Below are 23,580 nucleotides of genomic sequence, written 5' to 3'. Positions count from 1 at the left end.
CTGGGAATGTCTGAGAGTTGAGTGAAGGAAAATAAACACTCCAGGAATTTTAAGTAGGAACGGTTTCATAAATTTAAGTTAATTTAAAATGGAATTAGATATTGTAAAATTGCAATCAAACCTATCATATTCTTGGCTGGGTTTTCAGAAGTAAATTCCAGACCAGTGCAGAACTACCAGAGAATCTAGTAGGACCTTCTACCTCTAGAAGACAGGCTAAAATGACAAACACTTTGCTACTGCTTTCACTTACACTGCTTGTGGTTCCCTGGAAAACTAGATATTAGATACTAGTCTAGAGAAGGTGGGAAGAAATATAAAAGTAGTTCTTTCTTCTTTTCAATGACAAACTGAGTGGACTGTAACAAGAGAATTTTAATCAGAAGCTCAAATTCTTAAATGAAAACTTACTTTAGGCTAGGACTTACAGAGACCTAGAGAATAACAAATTGTATTAACTGTGGTGTATACCTTTAAGTAAGTTTCATTGCATATGTATACAAATAACCCTTATATATCCATTCTTTACAGATCCAGGATGAGAAGACTGATAAAAGAAGAAGCTAGCTGAACAGCTATAAGATGCCCAAATCTGGGTTCACAAAACCAGTTCAGAGTGAAAATTCTGACAGTGACAGCAATATGGTAGAAAAACCATATGGAAGAAAGGTATATAATTATACTAAAAATGTGTTAAGTCTTGGAATTGGGAAAAATTCCCCATTTAGTATTTTTTAATAATTACCCATAAAATAAAAAGCAGTTGGATGCTAGATAAACCCAAACCATTTACCTAAATCCTTTAGAATTAAACTGGATTCTTAGGAATAAGATTGCTTTTCAGTCCTTAGATAACACAGTTACTAATATGGCATATTTACTTAAGAAATAATTGAGAGGGGGTGAAAAAAAATCCAAGACCTCACAATTATTTGGCGTTTCTTTCTCCACCTTTTCACCCTACTTCCAGTAGCAAAACATACACAATAGCAGTTGCATTGTCCATGCCTTTAATCTTGGATAAATTTACATAACTTTTCCAAACTCAGTGTCTCTAATGGAGGACAAGAGTACTTTATAGAATTGTTTAATAGTGAAATGGCATTAAGTATTGTGCCTAATACAATGATTGTTACGTATTTCGTGCTCAATAAATGTTAACGGTTCTTGTTAATTATTAGTCATTGCCGATGACTTACGATTTTGTCTTTTTACATCTGTCCTCCTTCATTCCTATTTAATTTAGGTCCTTGAAACCTTCCTTTAGATTTCTGTAGTTGTCTTCCAACTGTTCTCTCCTTTATCTAGTTAATTTTACACATTATCTTTGAGTTTTTCTTTTTGCTTTTTTGGTTTTCCTCTTTTCTTCCCCCTAAATCATTTTCCTATTGAAGGACATCTGAAATGTTTCCGGGTTTTGGCAAATATGAATAGAGCTATGATGAGCATTCGTGTACAAATCTTTTTTTTAAATAGCTTTATTGAAGTATAATTTATATACCCTTAAAATATATTCATTTAGTGTATAATCTAATGATTTTTAGTAAACTCACAAAGTTCTGCAGACATCCTCACAATCCAGTTTACCACATTTCCATCATTGCTAAATGATCCTCGTGCCCATTTGCATTCAGTCCCTATTCCCACCTCAACCCCAGGCAACCCCAAATCTGTTTTCAAAATTAGGAATTTTAAGTTTTCAGACTTTGTTGTTTTCAAAAACTGTTTTGGCTATTCAGGGTCCTTTACATTTCCATATAAATTTTAGGATTAGCTTGACAGTTTGTACAAAAACGCCTCCTGGGATTTTTCTAGGGATTTTATTGAATAGATCAGTTTGGATAGTATTGACCTCTTAACAGTATGTCTTCAGTCCATCGCCGCAGAATCCGTTTGTTTAGATCTTTAGTTTCCCTGAACAATACTTTGTAGTTTTTAGTGTACAAATCTTGCACCTCTTTTGCTAAATTATTAGTATTTTATTCTTTTGGATGCTATTGTAGTTCATTTCATTTTGGATTTTTCATTGCTAGTGTATAGAAATACAGTTGATTTTTATTTAGTGATTTTTGTATGCTATGACTTTACTGAGCCTGTATATTGGTTCTAAAATTTTATGGATTTCTTATGATTTTCTACAAACAAGATCATGTCCTCTCCATATAAAGATAATTTTACTTCTTTTCCAACATAGACACTTTGATTTTTTTCTTGCCTGATTACACTGGCAATCTCTACCTTTTGATTAAAGTGATTAATCCATTTACATTTAGTATAATTATTTATTGATAGGGGTTGGATTTATATCTGCCATTTTACTCTGTGTTCTTATATGTTTCATATTTTTTTTGTTTTTCTCCCCTATGTGCTGTCTTTTTTATTTTAAATATTTTTCAGTATAATATTTAAATTTCTGATTTCTTAAATTTCTGATATTTTAAACTTATTAAATTTCTGAATTCTTGAATTGTAATCTTAGAGGTTGATCTATGGATTTTAATATGCATCTAATTATTATAAGTCAATATTAACTTAATTCTAGTATTATATAGCAGCTTTGTTCCTGTATAGCTCCATTTCCTCCCTTTTATTTGTATATCTGTAGAATCATCAACATTTTTTATTAGCCCCAAAATAGACTGTCAAAATAGGAGATGAACTAGGAGATGAAAGAAATACATATTCATGCAATTCTATCTACAGATTCACCAGTTTCATCACTCTTAATTTCTTTTTCTTATAGACTCAAGTTACTCTCAGATTGTCATATCCTTATGGTCTCTAAGAATTTTAGTACAACAGATCTTCAGCCGTGATTAGATTCTCAGTCTTCATTGATCTTAGGAATATTTTAATTTTGCTGTAATTTAAAAACAGCTTTATTGAGATAGAATTCACATACCATATGATTCATTTATTTAAAGTGTACACTTCAATAGTTTTAGGGTATTTACAGAGTAGTGCAGTTATATCCACTATTGGGTTTTAGAACATTTTCACATGAAAAAGGAACTCCTGTGTATCTTTCTTGCTTTTAACTGTTTCTGATAAGAAGTCAGCTGTTGTTATGTACCCTTGTCATGACGAATTTTTCTTTATCATTGCCACTTTCTCTTTGACTGTCATGTGCTTAGGATATCCTTGTGTTTATTCTATTTAAGGTTTGTTGAGCTTCTTCAATCTATAGAGTAAAAGTTTTCATGAAATTTGGAATATTTAATTTACTGATTTTTTTCCACCTTGCATCTGCTCTTGAATTTTTTTTTTTTTTTTTTTTTAGATTTTATTTATTTAGTCATGAGAGAGCACAGAGAGAGAGGCAGAGACACAGGCAGAGGGAGAAGCAGGCTCCATGCAGGGAGCCCTATGTGGGACTCAATGTGGGACTCGATCCTGGGTCTCCAGGATCAGGCTCTGGGCTGAAGGCAGTGGTAAACTGCCAAGCCACCTGGGCTGCCCCTTGAATGTTTTTAATATATTTTCAGTTACTCTACTTTTCAAATCCAGTAGTTCCATTTGGCTCTTTTTGTAATTTTTCTTTATTAGTATTCTCTATTCAATAAGTCATTATCATCATACTTTAATTTTTTTAAACATTGTTTAATTTTTTTTATAATAACTGTCTAATCTGATATGTGGGCTTACTCAGAAACTTCTATTGAATACTTATTTCTATTTGTCACAATCACTGGTATCCATGTTTTTTCTTTTTCATTTTTGGTCTTGCTTCCACAGGGTTACCCCGGTTGTGTCTGTGTAGATTAATCAGCAGCCATTGATTGTTCAGAGGTTGTACTCAAACACCAAGAGCCAGTAAGACTTCTCCCTTCTACTGACAGACTTGCCTGTGTGTTGGGGAGTGCATTCAATGTTCGGGCATTTTTGAAATCTGCTCTGGCATTTACTTTCTGTTGGGCTAACCCAGATCTTCCTTTTACCTGTGTGCAGTCAACTAAGGATATATAGAAAGCTTGGACTCTTTCAGATTTCCTCTGCATATACACACAATCTCCCATTCAGTGAGCAATATATGGAGAGCTTAACCCTTCTCAGATCTTCCTCGTACATTGACATAGCTTCCCCTCTCAGCCAGGGATATGTACAAGTCTTATCTGGTACCGCCTATGGCTCTCTCATTTCTGCAGTCTCCTTGTTAAATTTGTGGCCTTTTCACCAGCTGCTGCTTTTTCACAGCAAGGTCACAACCTTAGGCTAACAGGACTCCGTGTTTTTTGCCCTCCAATTGTTTCCTACCCTGTTTGCTATTTTTATGAACAATGCAGCTGGGTGTGGGCTTTTGGCCTATACCAATTCAAGTTGACACTCTCTGGCAGTAAAGATGCTGGTTTTCATTGCCAACCCCACCCTAGTAGCACTTCATGCAAACTAAGCATCAGCCTGGGAATGAAAGCATTCCCTAGGCAAGAATACCAAAGACACACACTGTTCTTATACATAGTTAAGCTGTTTTTCTTAGGGGGGTAGACAGGAACTTCTCAATTTGTTGTTTGCTTTTTTCAGTTTCTAGAGCCTTTAAGTGGTTGTTTTTGACAATTTTGTCTAGATTTATAGTTGTTTCTTGTGGAGGTAAGTTGCTAGTATCTTCACACCACCATAGACAAGTTTCCCCAAATGTATTTTAATGCACCAAATATGAAAAATCTTAATCAGAATGAATTCATTAATCATTTTATCTAGCAAACCTTATATGGGATTCCTATTGTGTTATGTACCCTTTTATGACACTTAGAGTAAAACAACAAGGTATGATGTAAATCTTTATGAAGACTCTTAACTAATTACTCTTCCCATTTGTCTGAAATGTTTTCCTCTCAGGACTCCTTCAACATAATTGAAGATCCCAGAGAGCTTTCTTATATGTGGTTACATCTGTTGATATTTACAATATCAGAAGTTATAACTTGAGAAAAAAATGTTTACTAACTGGTTTTAAAAAAACAACCTAGTACATGTTTACACACATATTTTTATGGAAAACAACTCTATATTCCAAGACAAAAAATAGTAGAAGAGTGTCCTTGGTTTTGCACATATATTTAATGTCTGATTTAACAGAAGACCACCAGATTCTCATCTGCTTCTGCATGCAATATATTTGGGTATCACTTGTCCTGTAGTCTCTAGAAAAGTCTAGTATGTGTTCCTGAGAGAATGAGAAAGGTACAGTAAAACTTGTGAGCATATTTCTTACCTTGCAGATCCTCTGAAACTGTCTCAGGTACCATCCTTTGAGAATTGCTCTACCGTTTTAAGTAGCACATGAAATGAAAGTATTGAGTGTATAATGATGGGACAAAAAGGAGAGAAGCAAATAATTCTAGAAGATCCATGGATGGTTTCACAGTAGAAAAGATACATAGTCTGAATTCTCATGGATGAATAAGTATGTGGCCAGCAGGAAAGTGGGAGCAGAGGACATTCCAAGATATTAAAAAAAAAAAAAGACCTGAATCTGTTACAGTAATACATATAAAATGAGGGTGGAGGGTAGGAGATGAGTATTGGACAGGGGCCAGTTCATCATGGCCTTATGTTTCTTGCTAAGGAACTTGAAATTTATCCTGTGGCCACTGACTCTAAAGAGAAGAGAACAGCTAGATTATTATTTTTAAGATCCAAGCAAAAGGCAGTGTGGACAGTGGCTATGGGGATTGAAAGAAGTTGGCAGATCTAAAAGATGTTGAGTGAATTAAACTTGTGTATGTAGAATAAGTAATCTGGGTCCACCCTGAGGTTGATTGAACTATTATTCCCTGAGAAGGAATCCAAGAAATGGAATGGGTTGTTTTGAAAAGAATGTTTGGTTTGTACTTGTTTACTTGGCCATTGGAACATCCCACTGGAAGTATTAGTAAGCAGTTAGATATAAATCCAAAGCTCAAAACAGCTCATTGGAAATACATATATGAAGATTAATATAAAAATAACCTTATCATTTATTGCATACAATTTTAGAAATACACAGTTCTGATAAATTGAGATCTTATTTACAGTTTAATATGACATGGACTATTGCTGTTATAAGATCCTAAATTAATAAAATGGAGATGTCACCCAAAGAGAGTGGAGTGAGAATGGAAGACAGTATATCCTGAGGAATTCAAATACTTGGAGAGTCATCAAGAGATGGGAAACAAGGAGAACAGAGAGAACCAGGAGAGGTTAAATGGAAGAGTAAGAGAGTCTATATGCCAAACGCCACAGGGGTTAATAGGAAGGGTGAGGTGACTGGATTTTGTCAGTTGGGATACCTTAAAATGACTTTCCTTGGTAAAAGTAATTTCAGTATAGTTGTAGGGACAGAATGCAGTGCTAGATTTGAGGTGACAATTAGAACTTTTATTTCTAAATGTTTGAATACAGTAAAGGTTGTGTGTGTGAAATTGTATATGGGCTGCTTGATATCATTTGGGGCTTTGAATTTTTATATGGCTGAACTTTTAAAAAGTTTTATTTTTCCTAGGTACTTTGTATGTTTCTTTGGAAGCTGCCACTAAATACACAGTAGTGGCTGAGCACTGCCTTCACAAAAGTATGGAAACAACTAGCATAAAACAAACACTTTTCACTAACTTAATCCTGTTAAAAATAGTGCTTTGTTAAGAATCCTTATTGATTATTAGATTTATACAATAAATGGGAATAATAATACAATTAGATTTTTCATTTTTTAATTTTTGGCTTACCCAAAGTGATACATATATTTAACACATCTTAGTCTCTGTTCAGTCATTCAATATTTTTTCAAGATCACATGTCTGTTTGTTTGGGTGAGGATCAGAAGCTCTTCTGAGGCAATGTGCATGGTGCTCATTGCCATGTTTTAGGATTTCTGAGCAATTTGACCTTGAAAGCTGTTGTTAAAAGTGATTTTCTTTGGTTTTAAAAAGATATTTGACTTAGTGAGTGGCCTTAAAGCCAGCTTCAAGCTTCTTCTGAGTTTTTCTTGCATACAATTTTAGAAATAAATACACAGTTCGGATAAATCGAGATCTTATTTTACAGTTTAATATGACATGGACTATTGCTGTTATGAGATCCTAAATTAACAAAATAACCTGAACCAAAACTTAATTTCTTAAATGCATTTAAGTAGAGCATAATTTTAAGTAATAATCACATTCAATAGCAGTATACATTTAATATAAAGTACTTTCATTACCTCATTAAATATCAACAGTAGTCAGGAGTTCATCAAAAATGTTTACTTAGAGTTCTTCAAATATTTTATTCTTTAATAATCTGTGGGATTTTTTTTCCACATTGATTTTGGTTTAGAAATTTTTTTAACTGTTCTTAGCTATAAATTAGAATTTATGATTTTATTTTATTTTTAAGATTTTATTTATATATTCATGAGACAGAGAGAGGCACAGACACAGGCAGAGGGAGAAAGTGGTGCCATGCAGGGAGCCCAATGTGGGACTCGATTCTGGGACTCCAGGATCATACCCTGGGTCGAAGGCAGCACTAAACCGCTGAGCCACCCAGGCTGCCGAGGATTTATTACTCTAAAACAAAATCTTTGATAAAACCTTCTATGAAAGGTTAAATTCATGGTTAAGTTTAGGTTAATTCTAGGTTAAATCTTGGTTAAATTCAAGAAATGTAAGAGTGGATACTAATCATTTAACCTGCTAAGTAGCTTTCTTTTCCTTTTCATCAGCATAATTCAGATCTTCATTAATTAGTACCCAAATGATAATAGAGAAACTTTTATTTTACTATTCAAGTAATGTATGTTGGTTGTAGAAAAACTAGAAAATACATAGATAGAAGAATAATGAAAATAGAAATTGCCTTGTAAAAATCCAGGAATCTGAGATTGTATTGTATCCTGTCTTACTTGCAAGCTAATCAGATTGATGGATGCTGCTGGCAGAAGGTGTACAAGACTCCTGAGTGAGATATAAAGGAAAGTTTACTTCTTAAAAGAATAACAGTAGCCACTTATTAGCTTTTGTACTTGTAACCTGAGCTCTATTTCTCACAGGGAGACAAAGAGAGCCAAGATGACAACTATGGTTAAAGGGAGTTGCAGTACAGGAGAGTATAACGGTCAGTAAGTCTACCTGGTCTTTACCCTAAAAGAAGAAATTATGTATTACAGAACAGTAAACAGATTTACCCTTTGCTCAGAGAAAGAGAACTACCTTCCAAGGCTGTTCTCCATATAGATACTCTTGAAAAGATAGTCTAGAACAAAGGGAGTTATTAGTGCCTCTGCTTGTAAGATGTGCAGCTATGCAAGAGAGCCATCAAGAATACTCTCCCAACACACTAATAATAGTTACCCACAGATAGTTATTAATATTTTGGGTTGTGTCCAAGTTTTCTATTTTCTGTTTTTTTTTTTATTTCTCAGCAAATTTTTACTGCCTCTTTTTTCCATCTTACTGAGTTGGTAATGGATACCAGCACATTGTCTAACAGAAACAGTGATAGAAGGTTATTATTGTCTTGCCATTTATTTTTTTCTCGTCCTTTTATTGTCATATAGTGGACCCCAGATGTTTACATTGACTTCGTTACTGTATATGGTGGCTATTGCAGGTTATTGAAAGAATAGTACTAACATAAATGAAAAAAACTTAAAATATTTTAAAGTAATCTAAAGTGGTAGACTTGGGATCCCTGGGTGGCGCAGCGGTTTGGCGCCTGCCTTTGGCCCAGGGCGCGATTCTGGAGACCCGGGATCGAATCCCACGTCGGGCTCCCGGTGCATGGAGCCTGCTTCTCCCTCTGCTTGTGACTCTGCCTCTCTCTCTCTCTCTCTCTCTGTGACTATCATAAATAAATTTAAAAAAAAAATTTAAAAAAAAATAAATAAATAAAGTGGTAGACTTTTCTATGTCATGGATATGGAAGAAGAATGTGCCAGTGATTTGCTCCTGGATTGAGAGAGTATTTATACCATTTGGTAAATACAGAAATTTCAGAACCATCGGACATAACTGAAGTGTTCAAGAACCTTACAAAAACCCTTTGTTAAATAAATAATACTTCCAAAGATAGTTTTATTTTACAGAGAATAGAACTGGTTGGTAGCAGTTGAAGAGGAGAATATGATCAGTATGTTCTTGTGAACATTTTCGATTTAGCATGGTATCAAATTGGTTTCTTTTAGGGACGCCTGGGTGGCCCAGTGGTTGAGCATCTGCCTTCAGCTCAGGGCGTGACCCTGGAGTCCCGCGATTGAGTCCCACATCAGGCTCCCTTCATGGGGCCTGCTTCTCCCTCTGCTTATGTTTCTGCCTCTCTCTGTGTCGCTCATGAATAAATAAATAAAATCTTTAAAAACAAAAACAAAAAAAAACATTGGTTTCTTTTAACTTGTTTTATAGCACAGCACAGTGTCTTCACTTATGCAGATGTAAGGGCAAAGGGACATCATGTTTTTCTTAGATTATTTTATTAATAACAAAGACTCCTATTTCTAAGGCAAGTCTCTAGAATTTTGTTAGTTAACCTTTGTATTAATCATGCCTTTTTATTTTTGATGCTCTTAACATCTGAGGCCTGCTGACACTGGGGAGACTGCCACTCCCAGGGCTAGTCAGTTCCCAAAGATAGTAAACAACTCGCTTATGGCCATACATTTCATATGCAAACCAACCAATCTAGAGTCTAAACCCAGCCACCAGCTGTATCCAACTCTCCGACTCTGGGCTACTGTCCCCCTGTCCCAGTAAATCACACTAGAGCCAGGTTCCAGACAATAAGAGAAACAGCACCCAGAGCCCAGAAACTGCTGATGTTACTTAAAATAGCCAATCCTGAACCTGTTTACTCTGCCTTGCCTTTTCTTTCCTGTGGAAACCACAATAAAAGCTCTTGCCCACATTTCCCTTCTCCCCTGCCTCCCAGCCCACCTTGGTGCTGCCCATTGTGGTCCTGGATAGTGGGGCGTGCCCCTTCCTTTTGGGAACTGAGAATAACACTCCTTACCTGACAGTGGTCCCCTTATCTGTTCGCTTCACCATACGTGAATAATAATAAACCCTACATTTTAAAACAACCATATAAAGAAAATACATGCCTATGAAGCTTGATTTCATTGACATAAGTGGAAAAATAGCTCAAGAGGATTTAACTTTGTAACTGCGAAATAAACAGTATGAGGCTGTTGTTCTTCAGTAATCTTTTACCAGTTAAGATGCAAGGAAGTCATGTTCTCTTCCTGGTTTGCTAATAATAGATTTATCAAAAATGAATGTAGGCTCTGTTGAAATATTACTTTTGTCATCTTTTAAGATCATCATACAATTTTTCTTCAATCTTTTGATTAAGTGAATTGTCTGAAGAGATAATTCTTGTATTCTTTGGATGAACCCTGGTTAATTATGATAGATAATCAATAACTTAGGTCTTCCTAAATTGTAAGACACTAGATTTTGACAGTTTAAGATAGTATTTTTGTGTTTATTTCGTAAGTAATTTAGTTTATAATTGTATTTTTTTTTGGTATCAGTTTTGTTTTAGACTGGTAAGATAAATTGGTTGCTTCTCATACCTTCGTGCTGTAGTATTGTTTACATGATGTGTGAAATATCTGTTCCTTGAGTTTTTTTAATATCTTGCAAAATCTGGGCTAGGTAACTTTTTTAAACTTAAATTCTTTAACTATGGATTTATGGCCTTCTGTGATGATTGGTCTATTCAGGTTTCCTGTTTCTTTCATGAGCCAAATTTTAGTAATATTTATTTTCCAAGAAAATAATCTATTTTTCTAGTCCTCTTAAAGTTTTGGTGGTATAAAAATTTTTTTTAGTAATTTTATTAATCCCTCTGGAATTGTATTAAGTCTCAATTCTGATCTTTATTATTTCTCTTTCTCATTTTCATGATTTGACTTACTAAAAGTCTTATTCTATTACTCATTTAAAATCACCTTTTGATTTTATTGATAAATTCTTTTTTAAAAATGCACTATTTAGTTTTTTTATGCCGCCTCTTCCCTTTCTTCCTTAATTTTCTTATATCCGTCATTTACCATCATATCACTTTTCTTTTAGGCTTTCCTGCTAAGGTGATGTGGCTTAATTTTTAGTTTCTAGCATGTCTTTCACAAAGGAGTCCTTATAGCCTAGTTTATATGTACAGTACCAGTTCGGATATTTGAATTACAAATGTGAACTTGATAATGGTTGTAGACCATCAAGGTAGGATACTCACCTGAATGAGTGGGCACATGATATTAACAAAACATAGTAGGTTTAATTATACATAAAATCGCTTTCAGATGTATGTATTTGTTGATGATAACATCTATATTATACTTGGAATATAGTTTTATTATATTCAAGATATTTTGTTTTATTGTTATTTTAAAATTCTGTCATTCCATAAAAGTAGGGAAATATGAGACAAGTTGGAAAAAGTTATAATTGTTGAAACTGGATCTTGAATACATTGAAGACTGTAGTTTATAATACCTACTTTTGTATATATTTGAAAATTTTCTTCATAAGTTTTTTAAAGTACTGTATTGCTTAGCCATTATTGTTACAACTTTATTCATATTTGATTTTTAATAGAGTAAAGACAAGATTGCATCATATAGTAAAACTCCAAAAATTGACCGAAGTGATGTGGGCAAGGAGATGAAAGAGAAATCCTCCATGAAACGTAAACTTCCTTTTACCATTAGCCCATCAAGAAATGAAGAACGAGATTCAGATACAGGTAGAATAATTTGTTGTGCTCTGGTAAAATCGTAATCATTCTTTTACTGTGATTTTCCTCATTCATTCCTCTTGCACCTCATTTTATAGAGAAATATTTATATTTCAGTATTTCAGATTTATCATTTTGGGGCAGAAATTCGTACATCTCTCACCCAAATATGATCTCCAATCGGATAACAATTATTTGCTTCTTTCCTTAGTCTTCGTGTTTAATTACAAATCTCTTAGCATTTCAGAACTTAATTTCCTGCAGAGCATTTCAGTGATGAAAATTTACTGTAATAAGGAGCTTAGGATATTTTGGAGTTGAGAAAAAATTGTTGTCTTTGTGGACACATGGCTGAACCCACCAGAAGAAACAGCTTAAGCATTTTAGACTCATAAATGAATCCAAAATATGCCTTCCCTGACCCTGAAAAAAAATGTTATGGAGGTTTACCACCTAAGTCCAATTTATGGTACTTTTTTTCCTCAAAACTCTTATATGTCAGGAATGATTCTTAACGTCAATTCCAGTTGTTCACAATAGATTAGAACCTTATTACCTGAACTAATCTTTTCTTGAAACTAATATAAACTTCATTGTTGGTGTTTATCATAATTGTTTTATCTCTTGCATGAAATATTAATAATGAGCTGTTTTTAAGAATGTTTCAGCTTCACTCACGGAAAGTGTTCCAATCTGAATTTATGTACAGAGATCATATTCTATTTATACCTTCCTAGCCATCTTAATCATCAGTATGGAAATGATCTTGACTCTAGAATCTGAAAATACTCTCAAGATTTTTGAAACACCTTGTGCTAACATAGCTTTCGAAAGTACTTACATTTTATCATACACTTTTAATAGATATGTCTCTTTTTGTACATTTTGCTGTCTGTTTTAGCTTGAATTAGAAATTGTTCTTAAACATGACATTTTTAAGCCTTGAAATTAGTCTTTTTTGCAGTGATTAAGATATTTTGTGCTTTGTTCATTTCAAGTTACACTGACATCTTCTAGAGATTCGGTCTTTCTGAAGAATGACTCCTTATCCTTATGCTGCATTCTCAAACTATTGATCACTTAGCTGAGAAGGTGCTTATATGGCTTTAGGTAGATAAGATTTAACTTTTCTCATATTTTCTCCCTGAAAGTCCTCTTGTCTGTCATTTTTTAAGTACTTGCATTAACTGGTTTTGTTTTTCAATGACAGTGGTATTTCTACTAGTAATTGAAGGAGAGATTTAGATGAATCCAAAGAACATTAACATATTTTTAGAAGTAAATAAGGTTTCAAAATAATAAATTTCCCATGAGAACCTTATTATCAGAACAGCTGAGCAAAACCAAGATTATTTGTCTTTTACTTAGAGTAAAAGGAGAAAATGTTACTTAGAAAGGCACAAAGTTTAAGCACTGAATAAGCATAATTGAACTCATATTTTATTAGTTTGTATACTTTTTCCCTGCTACAATTTTTCCACTACTTGAATGTAGCAGGATGTTGTGGCTGTCTCTCATTAAGATTGTTTTATAACAAACTCTTACATTGCTTTTGGAAAGGTTACATGCTAACACTAAACAGGATTTTAATGGATTTGAACATTTTTGGTAGGCTAAATTTATAAATTTTAGTAAATGGTAGATGTAGGCTTTAGTTTTGCTTGTGTATGCATGCACACACACACACACACACACCAGGGTACTAATAAGAATTGCCCCAGGCCCAAGCAAAATGTCCATTTATAATCCATCTGTCTTATAATTTTATAAGACCATCTTATAATTTTAAAAAAATGTAGAAGAGTACCATTAAGAGGTATTTTCTATATGAAAATAATTACAATACCAAGCCCCATATTTGACATTGATCTTTTAACATATTGTGTACTATATTTTATTTTATTGATTTTTTAAAGATTTTATTTATTTATTCATGAGAGACAGAGAGAGAGGCAGAGATGTAGGCAGAGGGAGAAGCAGGCTCCCTGCAATGAGCCCACTGTGGGGCTCAATCCCAGACCCTGGGATCACGCCCTGAGTCAAAGGCAGATGCTCAACTGCTGAGCCACCGAGGCGTCCCTGTGTACTATATTTTAAATTATTAGCTGAAATCATAAAGATATAAAGGGAGAAATATTTACAACATACATGATAATCCTTATCTCCATATGTTTTAGTATTTAAAGGTCTCTGATTTGTGAAGAGAAAAAAATGAGAAAATGGAGAAAAGATACAAGCACATAGTTTAGAACAACAGAATTGCAGTTGGCAAATAATAAATTTTTAAAAAGTAGCAATAGTAACCAAAGAAATACAATATATAACAATTGACAGAATTGTTGGCCTAAATCATACCAGCTAGTCACTGGCCAGAAATAGGAACTTGCTCTAGTTGGTCTGAATAATAGGAATATTTTGTTGGGAGTAAATATGAAAGGATTTATCCAAAACCCAAAAGTTTGTTAACATTTGACTTATTTAGTCTATATAAGTAACTGATGACAATGAAAATTATCTTTGTGTGTTTGTCTCCACATTTATAAAATCAAACCCAGGAGAATATAGCAAAAATAAACCCAGGGGAATATAGTGTCAAGTAATAGAGAATTTGTTCAATTTCGGTAAATTCAGTGAAGAAATATGATTTTTACTCTTAAAAATAACATTGTAGAAGAATACATGAAATGAAAAGATGTTCATCGCATACAAAATTTAAAAATAGGTTATGAAGTAATAAATACTGTTTGATTGCTTTAAAAGTCATATTCTGTATATTCGTATTTATATGTACGTGTACACAAGACATATATTAACACACATGGAAAGATACGATTGTTTAAATATAAAAGACTATTTCATTATAGAACTAAGCCTAAACCTAATGGGTATATAAGGGCCCAGAACAAAAATGTAAATACTGTAAATCGTGACTTAGGTTAAATAAAAGAGTGGGGAGTTGGGAATAAGGAGAAAATGTTAACAGTGCTACTCACCTTATCTTTCAGAGCAAGGAAATAACTGATGTTATCTACAACTGAAATATATATAGTTTTTAAAAATAATTATTTAAAAATTTTAATCTTTATTTAAAATTATTTCATATATATGTTTACCTATATATGTGTTTATGTTTTAGTATATGATATCTCTTTTAGAGAGGAAGCAGTTCCTTTAGTTTCTTTATTATTTTTCTAAAGTAAACTCTGTGCCCAATGTGGGACTTGAACTCATGACCCTGAGATCAAGAGTAGCCAACCAGGTGCCCTAGTTATTCTTCTTTTTATGTTGGATTAAAATAAAATCTTGCTGGGACGTCTTGGTGGCTCAGTGGTTGCATGTCTGCCTTTGGCTCCGGGCATGATCCTGGAGTCCTGGGATTGAGTCCCACATTGGGCTCTATGAATGGAGCCTAATTCTCCCTCTGCCTATGTCTCTGCCTCTCTATCTCTGTCTCATGAATAAATAAATAAAATCTTTTAAAAAAAATCTTGCAGTTTTTATTTTTAAATAGTACACATGATATTTTTCTATTTGTATGTAAATTAACTCCCCCACACGCCGATTCCTTTCTCCTTATATATATTTAGAGGAATGCTTGGAATGATGCTTACTAGATGTTAACAGTTTGTTTCCAGGATTTGGGATGATTTTTTTTACTTTCTCTGTTTTTTGTATGGGTTGAATTTTGAAAATAATGAACACAATTATTTCTGTAAAACACATTATTTTAAAAAAAAAAGATATCCATACTATTCAAACCTTAGAAGATATCCATACTATTCAAACCTTAGCAGTCACCAAAATTAGCAATAATGCCATCAAATGGCAACTTCCTAATTCTTAATTATTTATTAATTTTTAAAAAGATAACACTGTATTGGTACTTGGGTAGCTCATTTGATTAGTCTCCAACTCTTTTTTTTTTTTTTTTCCTAGCCTCCAACTCTTGATTTTGACTGAGGGCATGATCTCAGGGACATGAGATTGAGCCCCACATCAGGTTCTGCACTCATTGTGGAGTCTGCTTGTGATTCTTTCCCTCTTCCTCTGCCCCCTCCCAAATAAATAAATAAATCTTTTTTTTTTTTTTTAATGACACTGTGAAAAAGTAATTGACTAGATAAAATTTGGGGGAAATTACAGCATACCTTGAGGTCCTGCCAATATAGCTGTATCATAATGTTTATTTCAGCAAATCTCCAATATATCTGCTTATATCATTTCAGTTTCTATCCCGTGTTGTTCTGTCAGAGAATTCCCATAAATTTTGTCCCATGAAATGTTAAGGGGCCAGTATAGAGAGTGACTCATTAACCCTGTGGAAGCAACTGTTTATCTAGAGACAAATTACTCCTTATTTACTCCTTATACTTATATACTTATAGCTTGCTTTATCACTTACTTTTAGCTTTTACTTTTTTTTTTTTTTTTTAGCTTTTACTTTCAATCTCTCCTTGTCTAGAATCCTGGCAGAGTAAGTTAATTGTAGTTACCGTAGAAGTAAATCACAGAATAGTGTTTATTAACCAGAGGCCTTGGGGTTTGACAGACCAATGTTGAGTCCCTGCTCAGCTCCCTATTAGCCCTGGCCAAAAAATTTGAGCCCTTAAAAAAAAAAATTTGAGCCCTTTATATAATATAAACTCGGATTTTCTCATTTGTAAAAGTGCATGTAATGCCAGCTTCAGAGAATTAAGATCTTTAAGTGACATAGCATGTAAAATCCATTTGTGATGTGTTAAAACGGAAAACTAACACTAACTTAAATAGATTGGGATTTTTGTAGTCTAATATTATAAGACCCAGGTGTAGGCAGTGGAGAGGTGGTACCATCAGGTGCTGGGATGTTGTCATCGTTCTGCTCTCTTGCCCTTAATGTGTAGTGTACATGGGCTTTGTCCTTAAGCATTTTGCTTTATAGTTACATGATATCTTCTGCCTCCCCGTGGGCAGAAAGTAGGAAAGGAAGGCCAACAATAAAAGTATCTTTCTTCCACTTTGCCTTTTCATTGATGAAACAGCCTCCCCAGGAACTTCTGCCTGCATCTCATTGGTTAGGCCGTCCTAACCAGGGGAGTCTGGAAAGTTAACTACTTTTAGCTGGACATATTTGTCACTCTATCAAAATTGGTGTATTTCTGCTAAGCAGGAGAGCATGAATATTGGATAGGCATCTTAAAAAACTGACGCTCTGTATAGTTTTAAGTACAGTAATCACCGAAAACTACTTTTATCTGTAACATTTATTAATGTTTCTGCCTACATGAATTTTATTCCTGCATTGTCAGTCAAAAAAATCATACTTCTTTTCTTTTCTAGTCTAAAGGCATTCAGGGGAAAGCCATAATCCCTCAACATGAAAATACTAAATACAACTATCTTGAGGATACATGTGACAGCCTTTTGTTGGCCTTCCAACTAAATTTGCAGTTACTTTATTAGGAGTAATACCATCACCAGCATCTTTGCAGATTGTGTTTTATTATACCCTGAATTCTTTCTTATTCATTCTCAGGAGTTAGGGGTACAGGATTAAGAGTTAAATATTTCTGTGATGTTTCTCCAAAATAGCTATGTCTTGTTACAAAGCCACCAAAAGTATATGAATGTTCTTTAACCTCAAATAACATTGGGGCACATGTTTTCCTTTAGGTTTGATAGAGCTAGTGTTCTATGGAGATAAACCAATGTACTTCATCATTTTAATTTGTATGTTTAAATAAGTAGAAAGATACAATATCCTTCACTTTTTAAAAATACTTGTTTTCTCTTCTTAGGCATTATTTATTTACTTACTAATTTTTATTTCTTTTGGCATATGTAGATAACATGGCATGAGAAAATCCAAAGAGGCACAATATGATCTGTTCCCAAAGTCCATGGTGGCAGTTTTAGAGCATGTTCACATGTTTTAAACTAAACCTTTTCTGCCATCCAGCCTTAGAAGTTCTATTTCCCTGATGCCTTTAAATAGACTCAAATTTGGAGAGACGAACTTTTTAAAAAATAAAACAAATATAATTTTTCTGGTAACTACGTTAAAGTAGCAGATAAAATCAGTGCTTTGCTTAATAATGATCACCTTTTGATGATTTTCATGGACATTATTACAGATTTTCTCTTTCCATCCCCTATCTTTAAAACTTCTACTTTAATTAAAAATCTTCAATTTTATAGTGCAAACCTTTTTTTTTTTTTTTTTTTTTTTTTTTTTTAGTGCAAACCTTTTTAATCATTCTTTGTTTTTTTTTTACTCTCTTGCAACCCAAAACAGAATATTAAAGAGATGGCTTTAAAAATACAAGTATTATTTGTCTTTGCTACAAAAAAAATGTATCAGGGAGAGAATTGCTCTGCTTAGAACTGAGTATTTTACAAAAACCTCATAGGGAACACTGGACTCAATATAGTCTGGTCTCAATATAGCACAGAGGGTTAAGTGGGTGAGTCAGAGGACAAGATATGGAAGCTTTTAATTCAACTCCTGAATTAAATCTTTGTAGAATTCACATTCAAATGCACCAAATATAAACATACTTATTTGAGTTAAAGCCAAAGGGTGTGTGAAGTCAGGGTGGATTAATTTCCCGCCAAGGGAAGATTTGAATAAGTTGTTATACTGCTTCCTTATATTAATATAATTGAAAGTTCAATTTATCCATTGTGTTTTAATCTGTCACAATAATATGATCTACTTTCAGTAATCCATTTAATTAGATTTGTTGGCACAATTTATTGGTTGCTGTATTTTCTTTTCTTTGCAGTATATGAGGGCCATTTCTACTTGTTTTTTAAATGAAATACCAACTACTCATCGTGGAATTTTTCTAGTTGCTAATGTGTTCAGTTTTGAAATATAAGTGTTCCTTAAAAGGCTTTTCATTGAATCCATTTACCCATTTGGTTTAGAATTGGCCTAAATGTTATTTTATCAGTTATTTTCCTTTCATTTGAGTGAGCCTTCTCATCACTATCACTAAACTTTTTTTTTTAATTTTATCTTTAAAAGTTTCAAATACTATGTTTTATTTGTTTTCTAAATTGGTTTTTTTTCAATATTTGTTTCTTTATACCTAACTGAATTCATGAATAGTATCTATAATAATGATCCCAGGAAGAAAAGTGTATGTCAATAAGTTGAGTACATGAAAATCAAAATAATATTGTGAGTTAAAATGGCATATTGTTTATAAGTAAAAATTATCTGCTCTGGCCATATTCCCAAAAGTCAACTGGAAAAATACTATTATCTGTCAAAAATTGTTAGGCAGAATTCCATATTCTTATCTTAGCTGATAAACCTTGTTTTGATTTTAGGCTGCTTTCTTTCTAAGAGGTCTTAAGTAGTGGTCAGTATAGTAATTCATACCACTCAAAATGTATGTAATTTATAGAAAGGTCTGTGGTCTAGAATGATACTGCTGTCCAAAGTGTCTTCTGAGTCGTTTGGCATTCATAGAACAAAAAGGGTTATTCATTCAGGTTTTCTAAAGACAAATTCTAACCAGAAAAGCAGTGATACAGGATTACTTTTATCATATTCAGAGGTTGAAAAAATATATAGCCTCAAGGGAGGTATCTTTTAATAAGCAGCACCAGTAATATCTATTATTGCAAAGTGCATGATTGACTTTGTCAACTTTAATATTTCAGTTGAAGAAACTGAAATCTTAGCCAAGCTGAAATCTTTAGCCAAACCTGTGTTTTAAATATGCTTTTGGCTTTACCTTAAAAATAATTTTTTGGAAAAACAATGATAGATCATATACTAGTGTCTTTTGAAAAATGTTGGTTTGTTGAATTCTGCATTTCCCTTCGTGTGCTTTTTTTCTTTTTCTCCTGTCTCTTCTCATTCTGTAGATTCAGATCCAGGACATACAAGTGAAAATTGGGGGGAGAGACTTATATCTTCTTACAGAACATACTCAGGTAATTAGATTATCAGGGGCACCTGTTTAGCCAGTGGTTTCTGTCACTTTTACAAGTAATTGTACTATAAATAACTTCCTTTCAAACCCGTATATAGATATCTTTGGTTAAATAAGTCAACTTACATAAGTAACACTGAATTTTCCAATTTTTTGTTTGTGGTATCTAGTGCATCATATCCAACATATGCTACTTATGAACATTACTAGCAGGACTACTGTGTACCGCCACTTAGTATTTGTATATATAGCACAACATGGGGCCACTATTCACATAGAAAACAGTATAAAAGTCAGCCCCTTGGTAGTGCAGCAGTCCCTATGGGGAGATATCCAAGATCCTTGATTTCTTTTGCTCTGTATTCTTCCCAAGAAATCTCAAGTGTACTGGTCTTCATGGACAATGTCATCTTACTCTTTAATCATGCAGTGTTTTTTAAAAAAAATTTTAAATTTTGGATCGAACTATCTTTAGTCTATTGACTTTGTTGCCCATGTTACACTTAACAGTAGATTAAAACAGCTTTCCTGGAGAAATGCCATTACCATTGGAACCACTGTATTTGGCGATGGCACCAGGTATTATGCTTCATAATTGCTTCAGATAGAAGAATATGGGAGAATATATAAATACTCTCTAGTATATGAAAAACTAGTCAAGTGTTTTGATTGTCCTTTTTTTTTTTTTTTTAAACGGGCTTACATTTTATCTCTAACTTTTTTGTAATGTAAAATATTATTTAGTCCCTGGGTATCCAAGTGTCCAGTTTTCAGCATATGACATTTATCTATAAAAACTGAAAGAAACCTTCTGTTGTGGGTATATTTTATATTGTTTTATAAATTTGTGGAGCTGGGTGAGGATAGTATAGAACCAAATAATTAAAATTATCCTAAAAACTATTAATTGAGCTGATAAATCTGTAGTGTATTTGTTTATCAAAATTTCAGGGTGAAGGACATGTTTACAGTCAGCATTAAATTTTAAAGGTCTACACTTACCGTGTCTAGGTATACTTTTCTAAACAGGACTACCTATGGCCCAGGTGTACCTGAAAGAGCTTTATGGGATGAAACCATCCGTGATCTGAGTATCGTTGCTGGAAGTCAATATATAACAAGCACCTTTTAGATATGTGGATGCTTTAAAACCAGAGAGCAATGGCAGCCTTTTTTCTCAGAATTGAAATATACACGTTCCAATTAGTTCCAGTGGAGTTACAGGTCCACTGCTCCACTCCTTTCACAGTAGCTGCTTTGTGGGAAGTCATATTCTTTAGTTTTTTAAGACATCGATTGGTTTATGAACCAGTTCCCCAAGAAAGTAATTGTGTCTCTTCTCCTTAATATACTCTACACCTAGTTGAGATGTGACAGTGTTGATCTTTTTGTTTATTCTGACAAGTCCTAAAAAGAAAATGATAGTTTTCACAATTATAAGACTGAGACATCTCTATTTCTTAAATTCCTCTGAATCTTGAAAGATAGGATGTTGGATTTTTGAAAATCTGTTTTTCTTTAGTCTTAAGACTAAAGAAATCTTAAGTCTTTCTAAGTCTTAAGACTTAAGTAGTCTTAAGTCTTAGAGTGGCTCAGTGGAATTTCAAGTCTATAGGAGATTGTGTTAAATGAGCACATGTGTCAATATTCCTACATTTAAATTTTAAAATTCTGACCCATTATTTGGACAAATAAATACATATTTCAGTTATACTTGAGAAGTACCAAACTTTCTCAAATTAATATGATCATTTTTTACTTATGACAGGTCAGGAAACAAGTTCTCCACAGGATAGATCCCAAATGGTCAAAGTTTCATTGAATGCTTTAAATTTGAAAAAGCACACTTTGGGACAGATTAAAAACACAATTTCAAAGAATGGTATATGTTATCTCTAACCTAGCTATCTTATACCAGCATCTGTTTTCTTACCTTCTTTTCCTATCTCATGTAAAGTATGAATTCAGACAAAAGGCCAAGGTAACTCAATTAAAGAAAAAGTTCAGATTGGATGCTAGTATCTGATTTGAATTTTTGCTTGAATATTTGGAATATGTACAATTACATTCTTTTCCAAAATGTAATCATTATGTCTTTGATCATTTGGTGGCTAGAATTCTAAAATGAATTTTAAGTATCTCACTTTTTCCTGTAAACTAAGTATGTATCACTTTAGAGCATATTCTTTTTAAAACATTGTGTAAAAATGCCATTAGAAGCAGAAAATTCATTATTTTGCAAGTAGGAAATTTTCCCCCCAATTTTAGAAAGTATTTTAAGGTTGGATTCTATGTATATTTTATTTCCTCCAATTACTAGATTTTACTCCTTTTTTTAAATTTCTACTTTCCATAAAATTTTTACACCTTAAATATTTTAATTTTAGGTAAGAAGTACATTCATTGTATTTAAGGATTTGTTATTTAGTTGGAAAATCATTAAAACAGCAATCACAGTTGCTCATTAACTATGAGAGAACCAAAGTATACAGAACATTATTAGAAGAAAGAACAAATTAGAAGAAAGGCTTTTTTTAATGGATCAAATCTCTGAAAAAAATCCTTAGACATTTTTAATCTTTGCTGATTCTCTGTCAAATGCTCCCACGAACCTACACACACAGAGAATTTTTAATTTGCTCATTTTTAGCTTTGATTAATACCATTAATACCATGTTCAGTTTTCCTGTGTCGGGAATAAAGTGATCTGATGCTTTTTTACAATAATTACTTTGTGTGATGAGATTTGTCTTAAATACTTAATCTTGTTAGAAGATTGTACAAATCATCAGTGGAGTTGGGGAAGTAATTTGAAGGAACATTGCTACAAGGGCTTAGCCATAATTAAGAAGAATAAAATTATAATAAATGAAAGAGAAGTTTCAAAGATACAATACTAAGGAATGTTTGAAGTATTATTGAAGTTAAAATTTAAAAGAACAAATCATTAAAATACAAATTTTACTAGGAACAAACTTCTAAATGTTCTTAATTCTCAGAAAACAGTAGAGTTAAGAATATATTTTTTTCAAAGCATTCAGGAAGAAAATTGCTTATATAAGTGTAGTGTTCTTTTGTCAACATTATTGCTGGTCTGTATATTATACGCATTTCTCATATACATGATTAGTATCTGTTTTTTTTAGAGTTTTCTTATGCTTTGCTTTTCAGTGCTTACCTTTGTTTCAGATTCTTACATATTTATTAATAATTCCAGAGAAAGAAGGTCCAGAAAAGAAGAAAACAAAAAAGGAAACTGGAAATAAGAAGTCCACACCAGTTAGCATTCTTTTTGGTTATCCACTCTCTGAGCGGAAGCAGATGGCACTTCTTATGCAGATGACAGCAAGGGACAACAGTCCAGGTGACACTGTTATTGAGATAATGTGTATTCTTAGTTTTCTTCAGACGCTCTACCTTTATCTTAACATTAACTACTTTAAACTTTTAACTACTTAAAATTTTAATTTTTTTCTTGGATTTAATAACAACTTTTTAAAATAAGTTTGTAATTTTACATTTGTTTGATAATTTTCTATTGTCTGTCACCAGATGAGGGCCTGTAAGAGCAGGGATCTTTGTACTTAGTGATCATTCAGTAAATATTTGTCAACTAAAACGGGTAATTTAGAAATGGTTACTCAACTTGAGAAATCCATAGACTGTGTGCTTTCACTTTTACTAAAGAATCTTTTACCCCAGTTTCTGTAAAGCTGCTTGGAGGTTTATAGTTTACTTTTCAGTTTGCTAGCACCCTGCTGATATGATAAACTGGTAATCTTACCACATTAGTACTTTTATTTTTTTAATTTTATTTAAATTAAGTTAATTAACATATAATGTATTATTAGCTTCAGAAGTAGAATTCAGTGATTCATCAGTCTAATATAACACCCAGTGCTCGTTATATCATGTGCCCTTCTTAACGTCCATTACCTAGTTATCCTATCTCCTA

At 33.1% G+C, this 23,580-nt stretch overlaps 1 protein-coding gene across 3 annotated transcripts in view; it reads left to right on the top strand.

The window, feature by feature from the left end:
• ANKRD12 (ankyrin repeat domain 12) overlaps positions 1-23,580 on the top strand; it is a 125,493-nt gene that overhangs the window by 32,050 nt on the left and 69,863 nt on the right. For 2 of the 3 annotated variants that reach the window (XM_041773005.1, XM_041773009.1), the window contains exons 2-5: positions 532-669; positions 11,559-11,706; positions 19,558-19,626; positions 22,843-22,989. In XM_041773005.1, the coding sequence (XP_041628939.1) occupies positions 583-669; positions 11,559-11,706; positions 19,558-19,626; positions 22,843-22,989 (451 nt within the window). In that variant the 5' untranslated portion in view covers positions 532-582. The remainder of the gene's footprint in view (positions 1-531; positions 670-11,558; positions 11,707-19,557; positions 19,627-22,842; positions 22,990-23,580) is intronic. The other variant, XM_041773016.1, reaches the window with a different exon arrangement.

This window comes from Vulpes lagopus, chromosome 1 (assembly GCF_018345385.1).
Source record: "Vulpes lagopus strain Blue_001 chromosome 1, ASM1834538v1, whole genome shotgun sequence".
NCBI classification, from domain to species: domain Eukaryota; kingdom Metazoa; phylum Chordata; class Mammalia; order Carnivora; family Canidae; genus Vulpes; species Vulpes lagopus.
The sequence above is the reverse complement of the archived record's forward strand: the minus strand, read 5'-3'. Positions and strand labels throughout refer to the sequence as shown.